The sequence below is a fragment of the Hippocampus zosterae genome, chromosome 2, assembly GCF_025434085.1.
Source record: "Hippocampus zosterae strain Florida chromosome 2, ASM2543408v3, whole genome shotgun sequence".
In the NCBI taxonomy this organism is placed as follows: domain Eukaryota; kingdom Metazoa; phylum Chordata; class Actinopteri; order Syngnathiformes; family Syngnathidae; genus Hippocampus; species Hippocampus zosterae.
Genome location: NC_067452.1, coordinates 2,411,932 through 2,436,596, shown reverse-complemented (window position 1 = coordinate 2,436,596; position 24,665 = coordinate 2,411,932). Strand labels below are relative to the sequence as shown.

The 24,665-nt window shown below is 44.9% G+C and overlaps 1 protein-coding gene across 5 annotated transcripts in view; it reads left to right on the top strand.

Annotated features, from left to right (window-relative positions):
- Window positions 1–1,264: 1,264 nt before the first annotated feature.
- Window positions 1,265–24,665, top strand: part of abcd1 (ATP-binding cassette, sub-family D (ALD), member 1) — a 56,587-nt gene continuing 33,186 nt past the window's right edge. For 2 of the 5 annotated variants that reach the window (XM_052058743.1, XM_052058746.1), the window contains exons 1-12: window positions 1,266–2,115; window positions 2,190–2,235; window positions 9,029–9,253; window positions 9,322–9,401; window positions 16,134–16,291; window positions 16,414–16,601; window positions 16,676–16,850; window positions 16,929–17,119; window positions 17,189–17,369; window positions 17,441–17,583; window positions 17,660–17,798; window positions 19,608–19,702. In XM_052058743.1, coding sequence (XP_051914703.1) covers window positions 9,125–9,253; window positions 9,322–9,401; window positions 16,134–16,291; window positions 16,414–16,601; window positions 16,676–16,850; window positions 16,929–17,119; window positions 17,189–17,369; window positions 17,441–17,583; window positions 17,660–17,798; window positions 19,608–19,702 — 1,479 coding nt within the window. In that variant the 5' untranslated portion in view covers window positions 1,266–2,115; window positions 2,190–2,235; window positions 9,029–9,124. Of the gene's footprint in view, window positions 2,116–2,189; window positions 2,236–9,028; window positions 9,254–9,321; window positions 9,402–16,133; window positions 16,292–16,413; window positions 16,602–16,675; window positions 16,851–16,928; window positions 17,120–17,188; window positions 17,370–17,440; window positions 17,584–17,659; window positions 17,799–19,607; window positions 19,703–24,665 lie in introns of all 5 variants that reach the window. The other 3 variants (XM_052058747.1, XM_052058744.1, XM_052058745.1) reach the window with 3 other exon arrangements.

Below are 24,665 nucleotides of genomic sequence, written 5' to 3'. Positions count from 1 at the left end.
CGTGGACACACGATTGTATGTACAATGTCATGATGACAAAAGGAATATGTTAAAATTTGTTTTTTTTGTGGATTTTGGATGGAAGAAAGGGGCACATTTCTTTCCATCCAAAACTGTTGTACTTAATGCACTTTGTAGAATGCTAATTATTTCAGATGAGGTAATTGCAACCACCTGGGAAGGGCCAATTGTTGATTGGACCTGATTGTCCTGAAGCTCAAGTGACCTCCCTTAATAAGAGGAATGAGGAAGTCACTGGGGGCCGGACAACTTGGAGAGCAGTGCGCCACGTTAGCTGCTCAAAACTGGTCAACTGTCACTCTTGAAAATAAAGAAAACTGGAAAATTACCTTCCTGAATCCAGGCTGAATTGCCTTTTTATTCTTTTTTCACCTGGCCTGCTGTTTCGCCGCATAACATACACATATATTTGCTCACTTATTTTTAGACATTTTAGGGGAAGCTGAGCTCCCTTTGCAGTCTGAGAGCAATCACCTCTGGTTGAAGGCTTTATTGTATCGTATTGTAATAATTTAAAGTCTAAATTAAAAAAAGCAACTTGTTTATCAATGTCCACAATAACCATATTGCTTTTTGCAGATGATACACACACCGGGTCCGGTTGGGGGATAATTAGGATTCCATTTTTAAGAATTTTTTTTCAAAACGGTCAAAAATGTCAACGTTAGGCGTTCAGATCAACTTGTCGGGACCCAGGTCATCTTGGCACATTTCAGAGGCCTCTTATTCCAAAATGCATAATCAGATTCAGACGGGAGATGTCACGTTGGATACCTGAAGAGCTGTAGTTATCCCCAGCCCTGGCGGGATAACGAAAACTCAATTTTTAGGAACGTTTTCAAAATGGTCGAAAATGTCAACATGTTAGGCGTTCAGGCCAACTTGTCAGAAATCAGGTCAACGTGACAGTTTTCAGAGGCCTTTTATTTCAAAATGCAAAATCGGATCCGGACGAGGGTGGTCTGGGTGGAGAGCTGGGGTGCTGGATTCCTTCTTGACTTGACTTGTTGACTTTTAGGATGTTCTATAAATGGGCGAAAAGATCAACATGTTAGAATGCAAGTCATGTCAGAACACAGGCCATCTTGCCACTTTTCAGAAGCCGACATCAGATCCGAATGGTCTTGTTGGATACCTGCAGTGCTCTACTGTCCTGCAGGTCTGGTTTGATTGAGGGATAACTGAAATTCATTTTCAAGAATCTTTTGAAATAAGCAGAGGAATTCAAAATGTCATATTTGAGAGACATTTTAATTGGTAATGGAACGTTCGATCTGAATGCCAGTACTGTGGTTATGTACCTGGCGTGCCCTAGTGTGTCGACAACCTGGTGTGGTTGCACGATCACCCAGATTCGTTTCTTTAATTTATTATAATTTTTTAAATATCAGGTGAAATTGATGTAAAATTACCATTAACTTTATTTTCTATCTCCACTTGAAAACGCTTATTGGTGCTGTTCTGAGACTTCTTGTTCTTCCTCGGTGAATCTTTACCCAACAGCCAAGAAATTACTTATTTTATACCTTTATTAATTTCTTTTAACCCAAACAAATTACGTTTATGCATGAGTGGTTTCTCTTTTATTTTGAAGGTGGCCAACGCCGCTCGCGGGCGACAGATTACCGTAATGCACAGTATTGACAATTGCAGTGGCGGCTCACTTGACTTCGATTTTGCGAGTGGAGGCTGGCTTGACCGCAGTTGCAGCTGGACCCTTCTCTGCCATTGACGTCGTGTGTAATGGTCGATCGGCTTCAGGGAGTGTTGCAAATATTTTCCTTGTAATTCACACTTATAGATGTGCTTTGTGCGTGTGTGCAAATGATCAGATGCAGGGGACAGAACCGGAAACCGGGAGCTCTTACATGCCCAGATTACTCCAGAGTTACTCTTCTGTTAACATTAGGATCTCCGCCCGACTTTTGCCGAAACAACTCGAGCTCTTTGCCGCGGAACCAGCACATCGGTGCGCTGACGGAACTGTACCGTAGGAAAACAACATTTCTACAAGTTCGTACTTAATCGAAACGCAGCTGCAGGAACTCGATGCGTGTTGGGAACCGGCCCCTGCGCTCTCAGCTCAAGCTAATGGTGATTCACCAACAACAACAATTGAGTTGTTTTTATTTAAAGGCCATTAAAACAGGATTTCCTCGTTGTGTTAGGATGCAAGGAGACAAACAAGGAACCAGGAAGATAGGAGCTTTTACCGTAAGTGAACTTTGACGCAAAAGCACTTTCCCGATCACATCGTCAGCTGATGATTGTCGTCGTCATTCTTCCATAATAACACGTCTGTTACACAAGTCTGAATGTTGACCTCAAAGTAGTTTCACCGTGTCGTCAGGCATCGCCATGTTGAAAGTCGAAGCGTCGTTTTATTCCAGAGTTTAGTGTTTGAAGACAGCTCTCAAACTCATTACACGTACTACCTAAAGAACTGTAGTTTGCTATCAATGTACCAACATAATGACTGACAAACACACTGTAGTGTAGTGGGCCCATGTGTTCAGCAAACATGAGACGGGTCCACTGAACAAGCTGCCGTCGAAACAATGTTGCTACTATGTAATTATGGATTTTAAAAAACTAAAAAGTAACTTGTAGAATGGAAAAGTAATACATTTGTACTTGTAGATGTAGACAACATTTTACATAATATTGATATTTTATCAAAAATATTTTATGTGTTATATTTAAAACAATTGTTCTAGTTGTACCAAATGCAACTTGTAGGTGTGGAAAATAATTGTGTCGCTTTAGCAAAACGTGTATTTGTGGGGGATAAATATTTCGACCTGTAGAAATGACAACTTGTAATTAAAGAAGTTGTCACTATGAGTCACTAGTGCTTTTGGTATTGCTGTACGGACACGTGATTTTTTTTCAACAAAACACCTCACAAAAACAGATTTTCTACTTCGTCACGTAGTTGATCTGTAGTCTTTAACTTAGAAGTGAGTGCTGGGTGCAATGCAGGGCCATTTCGAGCACTCAAATGAGAAGGCTAATGGTGAACTACTACTGAAGTCCTACCTTATTGGCTCATTGGTTCATTTGGATGCCCGTCAACGTGAACACGCACGGAGGAACGTGTCAGAATCAGAATCATATTTATTGGCCAAGTATGTAGAACACACAAGGAATTTGTCTGCGGTAGTACAGGCTACACTACTATCATCAATAACAAGCAACGACGATAAACAAGGACATGACAAATAAGTATGGAAAGACATTCCGTAATGTAAGGGTACCATTGTGCGATCGTACCAACCAATGACAGCTGTGAGACAATGTGCAAAGTATAAAGCAGAGCTAAAGTGATCAGTGGTAGAATACAATACTATAACAGTTGTGCAGTTGGTACAGATAATCATTGCACCATTTTAAAGTGACCAGTAGCAGTATTTGTAGAAAGGATATCGGTGTGCAATTGTACAGATGTCCTTGAGCGCTTTAAAGAGTCTGGTGCCCTAGAATATAGATCAGTGACCATGGTTCAAGTAAGTACAGAGCTGGAGCTATATTGATTATTGCGGTAACACTGTTCCACAGGGGTGTGTCAGATGAAATACCTCTATGTTTGGAGCTGCAAAGTAATGTTATGTTCTGTTTCCCACCATTGTTCTTTAAAAAATACAATACCTTGTGCGCTGGTCACCTCTGTGAGTACTCAGCATTTGGCTAACGAGCTAGTCAGCATAAATGTAATAGACTGTTGGACCTGTGCACAGGTCTTTCCCCGTCATTGTTGGTACGGCGTACAAAGCACCTATTGCTCTGTAAATTGCGGCTATAGTACACATAGATTAAAAATGTACAGTATTCAGAATGCTTTATTATTATGGATCAGTTTGCTTTTTAAGACTTAAATGTATGCGCTTGTGTCCAATGTTGATTTTAAAAAATTCTTAGCAGTAATCAAAATCTGACATACTGTACTCAAAAAGACACAGCGTATCTACAAGAAATTGTTTTACAGTAAGTATGACATTCATGGCATCATCAGCGCATTACTTAATCATAATGCTAACAAATCTTTATTAGGGCCTGAACAGCAAGTTCTGCAAGGTCCCTATTGTTTTAGTATAAATTATTATCATTATTCAGGCCTGATCAGCGACAACTGTGAGGTCCCTATTTTTTTTGTAGAAATTATTATGATTATGATACTATGATGTTGTTCGTCTCTGTGTGATCTGCGATTGGCTGGCAACCGGTTCAGGGTGTCCCCCGCCTACTGCCCGAAGACAGCTGGCATAAGCAATTGTGGTAATTGTGGTATTTGATAATACAGTGCACTCCGCTTAATAGAACACCGGTTAATAGAGTAATCCGCTTAATAGAGCAAAAGGCTCTGGAACCGATTTGCCTAATGCAATTTCCTATAAAGATACTCCACTTAGTAGAACAGATCTCCGCTTAATAGAACAGGCCGTAAGCAATGAACATTGTAAACTAGTGGTTTTCGAAGTGTAGCTATCGCGATACTGTACCACTATCGCGAGAAAACGCGGTAGTTCTAGCCGTATACAGTAACAGGTAGCACGCGTCACTCCACACATAGACACACGCACGTCACAATGGCTTCAACTTCATTCAAGAGACGAGAGAGAGACGAAGTGTAGCTATCGCGATACTGTACCACTATCGCGAGAAAACGCGGTAGTTCTAGCCGTATACAGTAACAGGTAGCACACGTCACTCCACACATAGACACACGCACGTCACAATGGCTTCAACTTCATTCAAGAGACGAGGGCTATCACCTGCGGATAAGAAGGACATACTCAGACGATACGATGCATTGCCGGATTCTCAGAAGGTACGCCCGCGGTTCCAGGACTTCCCTCTTATCCAGCGCATTGAGAGGGAAGTCAACCGCAAAATTACGGACTCCTGTTTCCAGACAAAAGTAACAAAATTTTTCTCGTGATTTGAGATGTTTGACTGAAGTTGATTAAAGTTGTTGTTTTGTTGTTTGATTAAAGATATGGACGTCCACAGTCGAAATATCTCTTCTAACTCGTCAGCAGGGGTTTTTCTGCGTGCATAACTTGGTCGTCGACGTGTCTGAAGGTGTACCTAATAAAGTGTCTCCGGTTAATAGAAACCCCGCTTAGTAGAACAGAGGCGCTTCGGCCCAATGGTGTTCTATTAAGCGGAGTGCACTGTATTGTGTTATATTTGTAGCTCCACTTAGTAATGACTAGAAACGTCTGATGATTCACCGTGACAACAAAAGCTGCGGTAACTTCGCACTGATAATCCTATCTTATTCTAATTTGACACATTTGATGCTGAGGACATCTAGAAACTTAATTTTCATGGTCGTGGCACTGCCCCCCACCTGGCTCAAGGAAATACAGTCAAACCTCAGTTTTCGTACATAATCCGTTCCAGAAGACTGTTTGAAAACCGAATTGTTCGAAAACCGAAACCATGTTTCCCATTGGAATCAATATAATTTTTTAAAAATCCGTTCCAAGTAAAGAAAACCACTTTTTTTTTTTTTTACAATTTCACACCATAAACTGTACACATGTAATATAAGAGTGTATGTAATATGTAAAATACTGTACGTACATAATCCGTTCCAGAAGACTGTTTGAAAACCGAATTGTTCGAAAACCGAAACCATGTTTCCCATTGGAATCAATATAATTTTTAAAAAATCCGTTCCAAGTAAAGAAAACCACTTTTTTTTTTTTTACAATTTCACACCATAAACTGTACACATGTAATATAAGAGTGTATGTAATATGTAAAATACTGTACAAACGAACTGTAATATGGTTTATTTTTACCAATTTTAACATTAACATAGTAACATAAAAATTGAAGGAAGATCTCTCTCTCTCTCTCTCTCTTTCTGTCGTGCGGCGTGCGCCCATCCCAGCTCTCATCGGGTAGATTGTCTTTCGTTTTTAGGATGCTGCTGATTGTGGATTTTGGCATCCCGAACTCCTTAGCCAACACGGACACATGCATACCTGACTCATAATTCGCGATCAAATCTTTCTTAAATTCTATAGTTTTGCGCACTATTTTCCTCTTATCTTCACCGGGTTTTCTGTCACATAATAGGCTATTATTATATGAGTAGTGCTTTATGAACGTTTGCACTGTGTATGTCATACTCCAGTTAATCGACAGGTCCCGCCTATAAGGGGGAGTTCCAGGAAGTAACTGTTAGAGTGAGCACACCGCATGTTTTACTGCTCTGTCACATTGTTATTAAAAGTCACATAAAACGTGAACCTTGTCTGCTGACCATCATTACAATAACCACTTCCACTTGCTTTCTTTGGTACCATGATTAGGGGCTGATAGACGATGCAAAAATAACAGTCTGATATTACGTAGTTCTCACCAAACACATCTGCTCTAAAAAAAAAAAATCTTGAATTGAACAATACAAACTCGTCTGCTCACAATGGACACTACACAAGGAAGCTGTTTCTATATGATTAAGATAAGATAAGATAAGATATCCTTTATTCGTCCCACACTGGGGAAATTTACAGCCTCCAGCAGCAAGAATGTATGTAGAAAGAAGAAAGAGAAAAAAAACAACAAACATCTTTCAATTAAATGCAATATGAACACAAAATGGATAAATCGCAGTACTATTTACAATTTTCCTTCACATCATTTAATTATTATTATTATGATTGTTATTTTTTATTCATCAGCCTGACAGCAGTCGGTAGGAACGAGCGTCGGTATCTCTCCTTCTTGCAGCGCGGGTGTAACAGTCTCTGGCTGAAGGAGCTACCAAGTGTTGTCAGGGCGGGCTGGAGCACTTATTACTTATTACTGCATAATAATGAGAGACCGGACACCAGAGTGTTCATTATTTGCCGCTGTATTGAAAACTGCCGGCCGTAAAAACAAACGCATGCACTTCCCCCGTACTGCTGGGGCAAAGCATTCCGAAAAGAGGGGGGTTTCACTCCCCCTAACAGAAGAGTCTCACCAAACACATCTGCTTTTTTTTTTTTTAATCTTTATTGGACAATACAAACCCGTCTGCTCACAATGGACGCGGCACAAGGAAGAGTTTCACCAAACACGTCCGCTTAAAAAAAAAAAATCTTTATTGAACAATACAAAAACGTTTGTATTGAACAATACAAAAACGTCTGCTCACAATGGACGCGACACGAGGAAGTGAAGCCGAGAGTTGTGAAGTGACACATTCAAGTGTCACTACAGTTAGTTCGAAAACCGAAATTTGTTCGTCATCCGAGGCATAAAAAAACTCAAAATTTTTATTTGAAAACCGAATTGGCCCAGAACCCAGACGCTCGAAAACCGAGGTATGACTGTATATGTTTTGTACTTTGAAATTTTTTCTCCCAACAGGTTAAACAGGTCCACCTCATATTTGCTCAGAAGAGTACTTAGACCTTCATGATGTTAAAACACGAAGTTTGAGAGTTTTCGCAACACGCCATTCCCATGGAAATGCCCTCTTTGCCAAGAAAACAAGGCTGATTTCTAGGGAATAAACATGCCTGAAACTCCAGAAACTTTTGCACACAGGCTGAGCAATGAATGAATTTCTGAGGCTTGGAACACACATTACGCTTGGCCAAATACTATTTTATGAGTTAATTCATCCAGCCATCCATGCATTTATCAGAAATGGATGTACAGTACTTGAAACAATAGTAATTAAGCCTATACTACAAAAGTAGTAAAAACATATAGTACATGAAGACAATGATAATGCTTTTGGCCAATCACAATATACTATTGTAATGAAAAGTAGACGTAGGATCTATTTCATAAGAAAATAATACAATAACAGAGCTGCATTAAGTCGGACTTAGCATGAGCAGGTCAGCAGCAGTAAGACCCAATACCGCTCAGCAATTGCACTTAAATGGTAGGGGGTTGAGCTACATTCTCAGGTAGATTAGATTTCCACTTTGGTCAAAGATCCTGATTGAAGCTTTAGACCTTAAATAAATAAAAAAAAATGAAAACAATATAAACGAAATCATGGAATTGTTTGTATTTAGAATTATTTTACACAATGAAAACATGAAAAAAAGCATGTGTAAATGTACTTACATCATAAATATGGAACCTTATATCAATGTCCATATTAAGGCCATGATTTTACGTCCATATGTCAACCTATTTTGGTGGTCACATTTATGTAGAAAAATTATCCTTGACCATCTGACGCGATATGGATATGTAGAGGTCAACTAGAGGCCAGCTGTTTAGAGTGTTGGCATTAAATCTAAAAAGTGAGGTTGAATATCAACACTGCACTTAAATACAATAAAATAAAAAGTTGTATTTACATCTCTAAATAAATTATATTACATTTAAGTATAAAAAAATATTTCTGAAGTAATGCTTTGAAAAGGTTAAATAAAAGTACAGTACTTGCTTGTTCAGCAAAACTGAACAGTACTTAACAAGTGGACTACTGGATTTAAAAAAAAGTACATCATTTTTCTGTTCAATTTGTGACCAACAGGTGGCATTGGAGGGCTTCTCCAGCGTGACAACTGTTGGTCATCATGTTATTAGCTCTTTTCTTTTAAAAGGACTGCTAAGCAGACCACTCGGCGTAGGATTATGTGCTACTGTCATGTTTTTTGTTGTTGTTGTTGTTGTTATTTTAAGAAATTGGGGTTTTACAGGACTTCGTTTTTCCAGTGTGCCCTTGTTTGTGTTTTTGTCAATATATATTGTTCACTCTGCCTCCCTGCTTTGGTCCTCTACCATCACGCACCATCGCAAAATATGACAAATCCAACATGGCTTAGAAGTCCTGATCCTGTGTTCAAAAACTATCACAGTGACACCCATACACCATGCAAATATATCCCATGGTTGCTGTAAACAAAATAAGGGGCAATTTGATGGGATGCATTTTGAGCTTTATGGTCTTCATGACATCAAGCAGGAATGGACATTTCTCAGCACTGACTGAACTTGTAAACAAAAATGACCTTGTTATCATTTGACTCTCATGAAGGTGTAATGACGTTGTGGTCCTCTCTGCTGACTGCAAAGTCCTCCGATAGCCTGCTGCAGTAGTCTTCTCATTGGTGGAAGGCGGCTATCCACCAACATGCAGCTGACCTATCAGAAGCTGCTCGCTCAGGCGAGGCGGCGTTTGCGACCCCGGCACCTGGCAGTGGCTCTGCTAACAGCCTATGCCATCAAAAAGCTGTTGCCGTATGTCCGCAGGCAGAACCAGGTGAGACACAGACGTGTGTGAAGTCACACTCACACACATTAGTTCATTTGCTTATGGTTATTCTCCAGGGCAGGGCTAAACTTCCTGTGGGCACGGTGAATGACTCCACCACTGCAAATGTGGACAAACTGAAGGGGAGCAACAACAGGTTATATTTGCCTCATATTACTGTAAATGTGTTACACTATTATTAAAGGGTGTATACCATGCATAATCAATTCATGCTTTATTTTTTAGTCATGTTGAAATGCTAATTCCTCACAAAAAAAAAAAAAAAAACTATAGTAGGGGTGTTCACACGGCACACATTTGCTCCGGCGCTGCACCGATGTATTTTCTTGCGATATATTTTACACCGCAGGAAATTGTGTGGAGCGTTCACACGTACAAAGCCGCTGAGCGTGTCAGCACCGGCACAGCGTTGGTGCAGCTCCACTTGCGTTCACACGGCAGTTTCTGCAGCAAAGCAAAACAAATGAGCTGTCGTGTTTGTTCTTTTTAAAACGTATACACAACTGAAGCGACTACTGGATAGACACATCTTTCTCCTTCTCGGTCTCCGTGCCTTCTGCTCGAGAGCTACCACCCCCGAAAACGTAAATCAACGATGACTTCAATGACACTCAGAAAAGTAAACACGTAATGCGCCAAACAGAAAATCAAGAGAGGAAATCACAAAATAAATTATATGGGGGACGGGGGGTTGTGAACACACAACAAAGGAACAAACTACACAAACAACTCCGAGACAGTCCAGTCTCCTACAAAAGGAAAGATGTTACCAGCCAAGTCTTGTGTCGTTATTAAACAAACACATGACGGAAGTCCGACAGCACGAAAGCAACGCATTCTCGCAGTACGTAATCAACTCTTCACAAGCATTTGCTCTGGAGCAAATTTAACCCAGTTGCGTTCACACGTGCAAATTTACATTGGTGCTGCTTTGCAAACGAGCATTTGCTCTGGAGCAAATTTTTAAACCACCTCCCTGAGGTGGATCAAATTTGGTCCGGTGTAAGCTGTTTTCCGGGGCTACGCCGGAGCTAATTTGCACGTGTGAACGCTCTACTGGGGCAGCCCCAGCGTTGCACCGGAACAAATCTTGCCGTGTGAACACCCCTAGTGTGTCTTCCTCTCCATTTACCCATCTCTAAACATTCCTGCTCATTCCTGCTTTCGAGAACCAGCTCCGCCAAATCCAAGAAAACAATTGGGTACTATATCTTCTAAATAACATATTGAGGAGCTACCCCCAACTAAACACATGGCTACTTTCTCAATCAGCCAGCGGTACGCCCGACAAGCATACAGTCTGAAGAACAAGTACTGTATTTGATACACTGCTGATTTTTGAAGAGTTCCCACGTACAAGCAGGTGGAGGTCTGTATTCATATCAAAGGCACTCTTCAACTATGAGGGACAGAATCGAAAACAAAAATCCAAAAAAATCACAGTCGATGATTTTGAAATGATTAATTTGCATTTTATTGCATAACACAAGTATTTGATCGCCTATCAACCGGTAAGAATTTAGGCTCCCAAAGACCTGTTTGTTCTTGAAGAAGCCCTCCTGTTCTCCATTCATTACCTGTATTAACTTCACCTGTTCAAACTCGTTACCTGCATAAAACACACCTGTGCACACTCTAATCAAACAAACTCCAACCTCTCCACAATGGCCAAGACCAGAGAGAGCTGTGCACGGACATCAGGGATACAATTGTAGAGCTGCAAAAGGCTGGGATGGGCTGCTGGACAATAGGCAAACAGCTTGGTGTGAAGGCAACAACTGTTGGTGCAATTAACAGAAAATGGAACGAGTTCAAGATGACAATCAGTCTCCCTCGGTCTGGAGAGCCATGAACGATCTCTCCTCATAGAGAATCAATGATCCTGAGGATGGTGAGGGATGAGCCCAGAACTTCACTGCAGGCCCTGGTGGACCTGAATAGAGCTGGGACCACTGTCAAAGAAAACCATCCGTAACACACTCCGCTGTCCTGAATTTAAATCCTGTAGTGTACGCAAGGCCGCCCTGCTCAAGCCAGCACATGTTAAGGCCCGTCTAAATTTTGCCAATGACCATCGGAATGATCCAGAGGATTGACAGTCATGTGGTCTGATGGGACCAAATTGGAGCTCTTTGGTCAAAATTCCACTGTGTTTGGAAAAAGAGAATACGTCATCAGGCGCCGACAGGTATGGCGGCCTTGGTCACACGCTCCCTAGTATTATCCCTGTTTTTGTCATTTTCGTTTGTTTTTGGCGACCCTGAGCGGCTTACTTACACGAGGGAAAAGTTGCTGCGCATTGGGGAGTCTACACTCGGTCTTTTTTCACCAGCACACAAAAATCCACAAGGGTTTTTGGAGCTAATCGCGAGCGGAGCGGCTGCGCTGTACGTAGCATGGAAATGCCGCCGGAGGAGGGGGAAGCGAGCCGGCGTGCTCGTAAAGCTCCGGCAGCGCGGATTTCGAACCCCGCTCCCATCGATCCATCTTGCTAATCTACGATCTCTGCCAAACAAGATGGATGAACTTCTTCTCCTCACGAAGACCAACAAAACCATTGCACGTTCTGCTGCGCTCTGCTTCACTGAAACCTGGCTCAGTGACCGCCACCCAGATTCCGCGCTACATCTACCCAGCTTCCGCCTTCTCCGAGCCGACCGCGACACGGAGCTATCAGGGAAATCGAAAGGTGGTGGGATTTGCTTCTATATGAACGAAGAATGGTGCACTGATGTCACGAAGCTCGACGCACACTGCAGCCCGGACCTGGAGTCGCTGTCTTTAAACTGCAAGCCATTCTACTCGCCACGTGAGTTCACCTCCTTTTTACTAGTCGGTGTTTACATTGCGCCACAAGCTAACGCTAACACGATGATACAAACGCTAGCCGAACAGGTAAACAAACTCGAACTAAAATACCCAGAGTCACCCCTGATCATTTTGGGCGATTTTAATAGAGCACATCTTAACCATGAACTTCCCAGATATAAGCAGCACATCGACTGTTTCACCAGAGAAGGCAACATTCTAGACCACTGCTATACAACAATCAAAAATGCATACCGATCGGTCGCCCGTGCAGCATTGGGTCTTTCTGACCACAATTTAATCCGCTTAATACCTACATACAGACAGAAACTCAAATGTGTTAAACCGGTTGTTAAGACTGTGAAAAAATGGACAGATGAAGCAAAGCTAGCTCTACAAGAATGCTTAGACTGCACTGATTGGGGCGTCTTTGAAACTTCAACGGGCACACTGGATGAATACACAGACACTGTAACATCATACATCAGTTTCTGTGAGGACATGTGTGTACCAACTAAGTCCTTCCGCTCCTTCAACAATAACAAGCCATGGTTTACTCCCAAACTCAGGCAACTCAGGAAAGAGAAAGAGGCCGCATTTAGAAGTGGAGATCGGGCACTGTAAACATGCCCAAAACCAATTGACAAAGGAAATTAACATCGCAAAGAGAAGCTATGCAGAGAGGCTGAAAAACCAGTTCTCTGCTAACGACTCTGCATCTGTATGGAATGGCCTGAAAGCAATCACTAACTATAGAATGCCATCCCCCCAAACAGTGAACAATAAGGGTCTTGCTAATGAACTAAACATGTTTTTCTGGCGATTTGAAAAGGACACCCCCATTTCCCACAACAACCCACCTCTACCAGAAACCACTCTACCTACCCCCCCACCCTCTTTTTCTCCACTACAGATCCACGAACACGACGTGAGACGGCTCTTCAAGCAGCAAAAGATCAAGAAAGCTCCGGGGCCCAACAAAGTGTCCCCGTCCTGCCTGAAAATCTGCGCTGACCAGCTGGCTCCGGTCTTCACACAAATCTTCAACAGATCCCTGGAGCTGTGTGAGGTCCCATCCTGCTTCAAACAGTCTACCATCATCCCAGTTCCCAAGAAATCAGCAACATCGGAACCGAACGACTATAGGCCTGTCGCCCTGACGTTTGTGGTCATGAAGTCTTTGAACGCCTTGTGCTGAACCACCTAAAGAACGTCACTGGACCCCTGCTGGACCCTCTCCAGTTTGCCTACCGGGCAAACAGGTCTGTGGAAGACGCAGTCAACATAGGTCTGCACTACATCCTCAAGCACCTCGACAGCACAGGGACCTACGCAAGGATTCTGTTTGTAGATTTCAGCTCTGCGTTCAACACCATCATCCCAGAACTCCTCACCCCCAAACTACTCCACCTCGGTGTGTCCCCTACGATCTGCCAGTGGATCCTCAGCTTCCTGACGGGACGGACACAATAGGTGAGACTGGGAGCAACAACATAATCAATACGCACCACCAGCACTGGAGCCCCACAGGGATGTGTCCTCTCGCCACTGCTCTTCTCTCTCTACACAAACGATTGCACCTCAACAGATCCAGCTGTCAAACTCATAAAGTCCGCAGACGACACCACGGTCATCGGTCTCATCAAAGACGGCGACGAGTCTGCGTACCGCCAACAAGTGGAGCAGCTGGAGCTCTGGTGCAGCTGACACAACCTCGGGCTGAACACGCTCAAGACTGTAGAGATGATCGTGGACTTCAGGAAACATTCTTTTCCTCAGTTGCCCCTCACACTATCCAACTGCCCTGTGTCAACCTTCGAGACCTTCAAGTTCCTGGGAATCACAGTCTCCCAGGACATGAAGTGGGAAGTCTCCATCCATCTCCATCCTGAAAAGGGCCCGGCAGCGGATGTACTTCCTGAGGCTGCTGAGGAAGCATGGCCTGTCACAGGAGGTGCTACGACAGTTCTACACGGCAGTCATCGAATCAATCCTGTGTTCATCCATCACGGTTTGGTTTGGGGCCGCCACAAAAAAGGACAAAATCCGACTTCAACGGACAGTTAGGACGGCAGAAAAAATCGTTGGCACCGCCCTACCCACTCTTGAGGACTTGCACACTGCAAGAATCAAGACAAGGGCACGGAAAATCCTCCTGGATCCCCCGCACCCTGCCCACCACCTTTTTCAGCCACTCCCCTCAGGCAGACGCTACAGATCCATGCGCACCAAATCTAGTAGACACTTAAACAGCTTCTTCCCTCTAGCCATTAACTCCTTAAACAGTCACTGACATAGTCACTCTTCTTGCACCACAAAATGGTACTACAAAACTACTGGTTACTCTAAAATGGTTCAATGATTTTGTTGTTTACGATGATACTCGTGCAGCGTGTTATACCGGAGACAAATTCCTTGTGTGTTCTACATACTTGGTCAATAAAGATGATTCTGATTCTGATTCTGAGAAAGGATGAGTACAACCCCAAGAACTTCATCCTAACTGTGAAGCATGGAGGTAGAAACATCAGTTTTTGGGTATGCTTTTCTGCAAAGAGGACGGGGATGACTGCATTGTGTTGAGGGGAGGATGGAATGGGCCATGTATCATGTGATCTGGGCCAGCAATCTCCTTCCCTCAGTGAGGCGCGCTCTGGATCAGGGATATAAGTCTCAAACAATATGTCCATCCATAAGTATTACTCTTTACTGTTTTGTGGTCGATGCGCGCCGAATTTGGCTCTGGGAGGATGTCATGAAAGGGGCGCAGCAGCCACATCGGGAGAGGTGGATGTTTTAGTCCACCAGGCATATTCTTCCGGGTTACAAAAATAGCTGCCAAAACAACTCATATTTCAGAAGAATTCCTGCGATTCCGCCTACTGCCTGAAGTCATCTGGGATAGGCTGCAGCACACCACACCGGTGACCCTTGTGAGGATAAACAGCTCAGATAGTGGATGGATGGATGGCATTCATAATAAATTGTATGCAAAGAGGAGGGAGTACATTAGGGTATATACACACAGACACAAACACACAGTAATCACTCATTTTTCACAATTCAGTGTTACCGAACTCCCTCGTGAAAAGCAAAAAAACGTCCGTAGAGAATATTACCCTTTTGATACCAGGTATCCTGCTTTTCACTGTTAGAAGTTTGAAAAATTCAGCTGACGGGAGCTGCTTCAATTGAATGGAATAAGTTGACGGCCTACAAGTGGCTGTCGGGCGGGTTGACCAAACTCAACTCCAAAGAAAATGCGGTGTTTGAATTGATTCACAGAACGGAAAAGACAGAGGGTACTTGAAGCAACCTGGAAAATTGATTGATCAAGAATTAGGCAGATTGAAGCCACGTAGAGTAACATGCTAAAAGACGTTCAAGGCTGTCAGAAATTGTAGACGGCTTGTTCCCAATTGTTTTCTGGACTTTCTCCTGGATGGGAAATTACGGACACGAGGAACCCAATATCATTCCCTTTACCCGAGCCTGTAACTGATAACGTCTTGGCCTTGCAGCTGCACGCGCAATGTCAACGTCTTCGTTGGACACCCCTCCCCGACGGCACAGCTGTAGAGACTTGAGCACACCTATTGTGTTCCATCCGTTTCACACATTGTGATGCTTCTCCCCTCCCCTTCCCCACCCTGTTCATGAATGCTAAGTCTCGAGAATTGTTGAAGTGTCTTTTTAAATGTACTGCTAACGTTTTTTCGCTGACTAGAACCTCCATTTCATCCTTCCATTTAAGGAGAATGAATGGAGTCTGTCATTTTTTTTCACTTCCCGTCCCGACTGTTTTCCCTACACACTGAAGATTTCAGGGTGCTTAACAGCGACCCACCAGGCTTCTCGTTCTGTCTCCCCCATGTTGGTTATTTGCCGTTTTGTTTATCTTCTTCCGAATGGGCTGTAACTGGGAAATAAATTCCTTGTGTGGTTCTTTCATACTGGCTAATAAATCTGATGCTGATTCTTATTTCAATCCTTCATTAACCTCTGTGTGTGTGTGTGTGTGTGTGTGTGTGTGTGTGTGTGTGTGTGTGTGTGTGTGTAGGTCTCCATCAATGAACAGGGAGTTCATTGTTCGACTTGCTCGGCTATTGAAGTTGTTATTTCCACGGTTACTTTGTCCTGAGGTGGCTGTGCTCGTCCTGCATTCGCTCACTCTCATCTCCAGAACCTTCTTGTCCATCTATGTCGCCACTCTGGATGGTCAGTGTGTGCTAGCGTAGTTGAGCCATAAACATCCTCTGTGTATAGGAAGCATAGCTTCCTTCAACCCTAACAAGATACTTATGATTTAGTTTAGCCCCACCCTTTGCCACTATGTGCAGGCATAATCGTCAAGAGCATCGTGAAGAAGGACTCGCGTGCCTTCTTATTGCAGCTCCTCAAGTGGCTCCTTGTTGCCGTTCCCGCAACTTTCATCAACAGTGCCATCAGGTTCCTGGAAGGTCAACTGACCCTTCGTTTCCGGAGTCGGCTGGTCAACCACGCATACCAACTTTACTTCAGCAACCAGGTAGCATCTTGCTGGTCACAAATTAGGAAGGGGCAGGACAATGTCACACCATCTGGTCTGTGCTGTGTGTCAAGACGTACTACCGAGTCAGCAACATGGACGCCCGACTGTCGAATCCGGACCAGTCTCTGACAGAAGACATTGTGATGTTCTGCGCCTCAGTGGCCCACCTCTACTCCAACTTGACCAAGCCCATTCTGGACGTGGCCGTCACTGGCTACACACTTCTGCGCACTGCTCACTCCAAAGGTGGGCTGCTGCCGTGGTTATGTTATTGTTTTGCGGTAGCAGAAGCAGTGACGGACACTGCGGTTGTCTCTCGTGCAGGAGCCAATACTACCTGGCCCTCAGTTATTGCTGGCCTTGTAGTGGTACTCACAGCCAAAGTGCTCCGCTCGTGTTCACCTCACTTTGGTAAGCTGGTCGCTGAGGAAGCGCGGCGTAAGGGTGACCTGAGGCACATGCACTCACGCATCATTGCCAACGCTGAAGAGATTGCCTTCTACGGAGGACACCAGGTCATAATTGCCCTATTGAGACAGAACCCTCATGCGTGCCACTCATGTGTGCTGTTTTTTGATTTGTAGGTAGAGATGGCCCAGCTGCAGAAGAGCTACAAGGCATTGTCCCATCAGATCCACCACATCCTGGTCAAGCGTCTGTGGTATGTCATGCTGGAACAATTCCTAATGAAGTACATGTGGAGCGCCTCAGGCCTACTCATGGTCGCCGTACCCATCGTCACTGCCACTGGATACGCCGAACATGGTAAGCACAAGTGTGAACGTACTTTGGTTGCTAGTTAGGCTGCGCCACTTCTAACCCTGTCTTGCTGTCAGACTCTGATGAGGTGAAGCAAGCAGCCATGGTGATGAAGGAGGAGGAGCTTGTGAGTGAAAGGACACAAGCCTTCACCACTGCCAGAAACTTGCTCAATGCTGGGGCTGATGCCGTGGAAAGGATTATGAGCTCCTACAAGGAGGTTCCCGACCTTCGGCCTTTCGAGCCACACCAACATTTCAAAATCAGCTTGCTAACACCTAGATATCCGTGTCTAGGTCACAGAGCTAGCTGGCTACACTGCTCGTGTCTCAGAGATGTTGGATGTCTTTGAGGATGTCACAGAAGGAATCTACCAACGCTCCTCAGAGAGAGACCAAGCAGGCCACAGAGTCTGTAGCCATCTGGAGACGCGAGGTAGAGATAGCTTTAGATAGCTAGAGATAGACTTAAGTAGCAAAACATAATTAATCATTATATGCCAAGAACGATTTAGGTTGTTCAATAGAATCACAACGTTAAGTGAGAAGAACAAATTTTTCATTTGGATGCGTAGAGAAGGGTTCGATAATGTTCTCCTTCCCAATCCCAAATGCTTGATTTGCGAGAATGAGGCAAAATTGCCAGTGGAGGGTCCAAGGCACGCTCGAATTTTCCAACTTTGAAATTTTGCCAACTCAACCTCCATGGGGTTATCGCGCAGTTGCCTATACTATATACTATATACTATATACTATATACTATATACTATATACTATACTTCATTGAGCACCCGCCACACCACAGTACACAGCTCCGACTTTGGGCGGACAGAAGCCAGCATTAGCTCGGCTCACTTCGGCTGCCTAAGCGGCATTCAGTTGACTGCTTTCTGTGACACAGAGCTCCATGTCTGGTAGGTAAGTTATCAAGTTCATCCCTTGAACCTCAGCGGCCAAACATTAACTACTACCCCGACAGCTAATGTGATGTTAGCCACTTTGCTGCTGGAGCTAGTTGATTGAGCTTGCTCCATGTCTATGGTGTTTGAAAAAATCTAGGTGTCGCTAAGATTAAGATTAAGAAAACCTTTATTAGTCTCGCAATGGAGAAATTCCAGATTCACAGCAGCAAAGTTATGAAAGGAAGAAGTAGAACAACAAAAAAATAGGAGCTGCTGGAAAGGCAGCCACTCTTGCGGCGCCATTTTGAAGTCAAAATAACAAAAATAAACCAAGACAACACATAGGACAGAGACAGTCGTGCAATCTTCACCACTTTTCTGCATACACTTTGTTGTCTGAAGCAGTTATAGATGAAAGAGGAGAGTATCAAAGTGTCCTTTCACCAGTGGGTCAGAGACGTTATGCTGTTATGCTGACTCCCAGTTAACAAATCCGCATCGGCGCTCCGCGCTAGCGCTCCTTACTTCTCATCGTCGGCTCCTCAAGCCTTGTATCCATCCAGCTGCAGACCTTTCAACAGCGCCAATCTCTCCGCTGAACAAAGCGAGGGTGTGAAAAATGCTGCCCATTACAGGCGCAAGACACAAGCTCCCCGGGACTGTCCAGCAACAACAGTCAAATGGCGCCGACATTCCTCCCAGTCAAAAACAGTGCTGGTACACCCATGCTGCCGAGAAGGCGCAACCATCAAGCACTGAGTCTCCTCCTTGATGACTGTCGTGGCCAAAAAATGCTGAAAAAGTCCACATCATGTCCACACGACGTAACAACAAACACAAAGTGACAAAACAAACACAAAAACAACAAAAACAGCAAGGCTCATGAGAGCACTTGCCGACCGCTTACACTCCCGAATGCTTAGTCAGTCTTTTCTTCAGTAAGCGGCGTAGGGTCACCAAAAACAAAGGTAAATGACATACACAAGGGACAAACCAGGGAGCGCATAACTGAGGCAGCCACCCGTGTTTATAATGATTTGCTGTGACAAGAAAAGCTGGTGTTTCTTCACCCAGATGATCCTATCCTCTCAAAATGATTTACAGTCCAGGATGAAGACATTCAATTGCAATTGGCTGGCAACCGGTTCAGGATGTCCCCCGCCGACTGCCCAAAGACAGCTGGGATAGGCTCCAGCACCCCGCGTGACCTTTTTGAGGATAAAGCGGATCGGAAAATGAATGAATGAATAAAAATAATTTCACTTATGCCTTGAAAAGAGGAAGGTTCAAAGAAATATTGATGTCACACCTGAGCTTTGGTTTGTTGTGTCATCCTGCTGCAGGTCAGGTGGTCAGTGTGGATAAGGGTATTCGATGCGAAAACCTGCCCATCATCACACCGACAGGAGATGTGGTTGTGTCCAGCCTCAACATTCAGGTAACACACCCTCACACTCATTCAGTTGTAAGTTGTATAGTTGTTGATCACCAGGTGTCAGTATAACATGTTTTAGGTCACGTCTTCTCTGACAGACTGAAGCTCCTTCACATTTAATGGAACAAACAGTGTGTGCGTTATGAATACAGTCTCTCGCAAAGTGTTTACAAAGAGCCAGAGGTGGGCAATTTACAAAAATTTCCCGGTCTGTAATTTGTCGGTTTGTGTACCCGTCCCTCATTGCGTCAGTCTGGCATTAATTCAAGTTCAACAAAACTATCATTCTGTCAGTCCGTCATCTTATTTTAATTGCGCTTCCGTCAATAAATTTCACTGCTCTGCCAGTCCGTCAAATGTCAGTCCGTCATCCTCCTGTCCCCACACATGTTCCAAAATAAAAAATAAAAAAAGTGTATCTTCATCATACAGTGATTGGGCAAAGATCTTGACACACACACACACACACACACACACACACACACACACACACACACACACATTCCTGTAAGACTGTATTTGTGAGGTCCGGGTAACTCCAGATAGGGAGTGAGGACCACCCTTTCTGATAGGTTTAGAGAGGAACTAGTCTTAGATTTGTACACTAGATGTCACCCCAACTACTTTCCCCACTTCAACTTCTTTAAAAAACAGAGCAATAAAAAGTAGACTTGAAACTGAAATCATAGCAGGAGTGAGGACTCTGAATGGGCACATTCAAAGTCCTCACTCCTGTTGTGACTTTGGTTAAAATATCTTATCTTTTTTGGTTTTGTTGCAGTTAAGCATACAAATCAACTTTTGGTATGGCCTTCAGAGTTTTTCCTCTCTTATTAACCTGCAATTACACAGCAGACATTTTGTATTTTAATTTTAAAAAGTGTGAGTAGTCTGTTTTATGAATAATTTGATAGTTTCAACTTAAGATAAGCAGAGTTCCTCATTTATACATTATATATCAATCACAACTTGAACCGATTGATTGCTGTACAATTACTACTACAATAAAAGTGACCCATGCTTTGGCCAATTAATTTACGGAACTAAATCAAATGTATTGTAAAACTTTATAAGTACATGTCAACATTAAATCTCACCTCAAGTAGAACATTTTTAACAACACTGCTCAGGAAGAGTAGAAAAGAATTGAAAAAAAAATACTCCAGCAAGAAAATTTAAATTTAAAAATGAAGAACTCGAGAAGCAGATCTTTTCTTGAAGTTCTTTACGTCTTTACAGGTTCTTTGACCCAAGGCCTGCGGCTCTTTCATTTTGCAGTCAGTGCATTGTTCTTGCTTGACACCCTTTTATAAGTCTCCCCAGGTGTTTTTCAACAGCAGCCTTTTCTTCTTCATTCCATGGTCTCCTCAAATTTGCTCTGGGAGACCCTAAATATGATGACAATTGCAATTTAATGATACTCACAAAGACCACCTTGTGATAGCTTTACAATGTGGATTTTATACGTAAAAAAAATAAAAGTACTTGTCTTTTTCTCCAATTTAGATTTTGCCTGCTCTTTGGGTGTAAGGTTTTTTCCATCCATCCATCATCTACCGCTTATCCGGGGCCGGGTCGCGGGGGCAACAGCTTTAGCAGGGAAGCCCAGACTTCCCTCTCCCTAGCTACTTCTTCCAGCTCTCCCCGGGGATCCGGAGTCGTTCCCAGGCAAGCTGGGTGACATAGTCTCTCCAGCGTGTCCTGGGTCTCCTCCCGGTGGGATATGACCGGTACACCTCACCGGGGAGGCGCTCAGGAGGCATCCGAATCAGATGCCCAAGCCACCTCATCTGGCTCCTCTCGATGTGGAGGAGAAGCGGCTCGACTCTGAGCCCCTCCCGGATGACTGAGCTTCTCACCTTATCTCTAAGGGAGAGCCCGGACACCCTGCGGAGAAAACTCATTTCAGCCGCTTGTATCCGGGATCTCGTTCTTTCGGTCACGACCCATAGCTAATGACCATAGGTGAGGGTTGGGACGTAGATCGACCGGTAAATTGAGAGCTTCGCCCTTTGGCTCAGCTCCTTCTTCACCACGACAGACCGATACAACGTCCGCATCACAGCAGACGCTGCACCGATCCGCCTGTCGATCTCCCGCTCCCTCCTACCCCCACTCGTGAACAAGACCCCAAGATACTTGAACTCCTCCACTTGGGGTAAGATCTCCTCCCCGACCCGGAGAGGGCACTCCACCCTTTTCCGACCGAGGACCATGGTTTCAGATTTGGAGGTGCTGATTTCCATCCCAACCGCTTCACACTCGGCTGCGAAACGCTCCAGTGAGAGTTGGAGAGCCCCGTTTGAAGGAGCCAACAGCACCACATCATCTGCAAAAAGCAGGGATGCAATACTGAGGCCCCCAAAACGGACCCCCTCAACGCTTCGGCTGCGCCTAGAAATTCTGTCCATAAAGGTTATGAACAGAATCAGCGACAAACGGCAGCCTTGGCGGAGTCCTACCCCCACTGGAAACGATTCCGACTTACTGCTGGCAATGCGAACCAAACTCTGACATCGGTGGTATAGTGACCGAACAGCCCGTATCAGGGGGTTCGGTACCCCATACCCACGAAGCACCCCCAACAGAACTCCCCGAGGGACACGGTCAAACGCCTTCTCCAAGTCCACAAAACACATGTAGACTGGTTGGGCGAATTCCCACATACCCTCAAGGACCCTGCTAAGGGTGTAGAGCTGGTCCACTGTTCCACGGCCGGGACGAAAACCACACTGCTCCTCCTCAATTGGAGGCTCGACTTCCTGACGGACCCTCCTCTCCAGCACCCCTGAATAGACCTTACCAGGGAGGCTGAGGAGTGTGATCCCTCTGTAGTTGGAACACACCCTCCGGTCCCCCTTTTTAAAAAGAGGGACTACCACCCCGGTCTGCCAATCCAGAGGCACTCTCCCTGTTGACCACGCGATGTTGCAAAGGCATGTCAACCAGGACAGCCCCACAACATCCAGAGCCTTGAGGAACTCCGGGCGGATCTCATCCACCCCTGGGGCCTTGCCACCGAGGAGCTTTTTAACCACATCAGTGACTTCAACCACAGAGATAGGAGAGCCCACCTCAGAGTCCCCAGGCTCTGCTTCCTCCAAGGAAGGCGTGTTGGTGGAGTTGAGGAGGTCTTCGAAGTACTCTGCTCACCGGTTCACAACGTCCCGAGTCGAAGTCAGCAGCGCCCCATCCCCACTGTACACAGTGTTAGTGGTGCACTGCTTCCCCCTCCTGAGACGTCGGATGGTGGACCAGAATTTCCTCGAAGCCGTCCGGAAGTCCGCTTCCATGGCCTCACCGAACTCTTCCCACGCTCGGGTTTTTGCCTCGGCGAACACCGAAGCCGCGGTCCGCTTGGCCAGTCGATACCCGTCAGCTGCCTCTGGGGTCCCACAGGCCATAAAGGCTCGATAGGACTCCTTCTTCAGCTTGACGGCATCCCTTACTGCTGGTGTCCACCAGCGAGTACGGGGATTGCCGCCACGACAGGCACCAACCACCTTACGGCCACAACTCAGATTGGCCGCCTCAACAATAGAGGCACGGAACATGGTCCACTCGGACTCAATGTCCCCCGTCTCCCCCGGAACATGGGAAAAGCTCTGTCGGAGGTGGGAGTTGAAACTCCTTCTGACAGGGGATTCCGCCAGACGCTCCCAACAAACCCTCACTATACGTTTGGGTCTGCCAGGACGGACCGGCATCTTCCCCCACCATTGGAGCCTACTCACCACCAGGTGGTGATCAGTTGACAGCTCCGCCCCTCTCTTCACCCGAGTGTCCAGAACATGCGGCCGCAAATCCGATGATACAACTACAAAGTCGATCATCGAACTGCGGCCTAGGCTGTCCTGGTGCCAAGTGCACATATGGACACCCTTATGTTTGAACAAGGTGTTCGTTATGGACAATCCGTGACGAGCACAGAAGTCCAATAACAAAACACCACTCGGGTTTTGATCGGGGGGGCCGTTCCTCCCAATCACGCCCCTCCAGGTATCACTGTCATTGCCCACGTGAGCATTGAAGTCCCCCAGCAGAACAATGGAGTCCCCAGCAGGAGTACTCTCCAGCACACCCTCCAAGGACTCCAAAAAGGGTGGGTATGCTGAGCTGCTGTTTGGTGCATATGCACAAACAACAGTCAGGACCCGTCCACCCACCCGAAGGCGGAGGGAGGCAACCCTCTCGTCTACCGGTGTGAACCCCAATGTACAGGCACTGAGGCGGGGGGCAATGAGTATGCCCACACCTGCTCTGCGCCTCTCACCGTGAGCAACTCCAGAGTGGAAGAGAGTCCAACCCCTCTCGAGAGAACTGGTACCAGAACCCAGGCTGTGTGTGGAGGCAAGTCCGACTATATCCAGTCGGAAATTCTCTGCCTCACACACCAGCTCGGGCCCCTTCCCTGCCAGAGAGGTGACATTCCATGTCCCAAGAGCTAGCTTCTGCAGCCAAGGATCGGACCGCCAGGGTTCCCGCCTGGACTCGAATCTGCAATGAAATGGGACATCCCTGATTTGACACTCATTGTCAAATACGTTGCATGCATTTTAACTGGTTAAATTATGAAAAAAGAGATATAGTTCCTCATCCAAAGCTTACCATCCAATTCAGTCTTCCCTCTTTTGGAGAGATGCTTTTCCCTTTTTGGGGCTAAAGGTCGATACCACCACATGAAAAGGAGAACAAACATCATTGTTGAACAAAAATATGCTATCAAGGCATTCATTTAGTAACCCAATTCCAGTGAAATTGGGACATTATGCTCATCAATCAAAACAGAATACAATGATTTGCAAATCATGTCCAACCTATATTTAAGTGAAGCATTACAAAGACAAGACAACATTCAATGTTCAAATTGGTACATTTAATTTTTTCCAATAATATTTAACTTAGAATTTAATGGCTGTAATGCGTTCCATAAAAGATGGAACAGCTAGCAAAAAAAATAATGTTG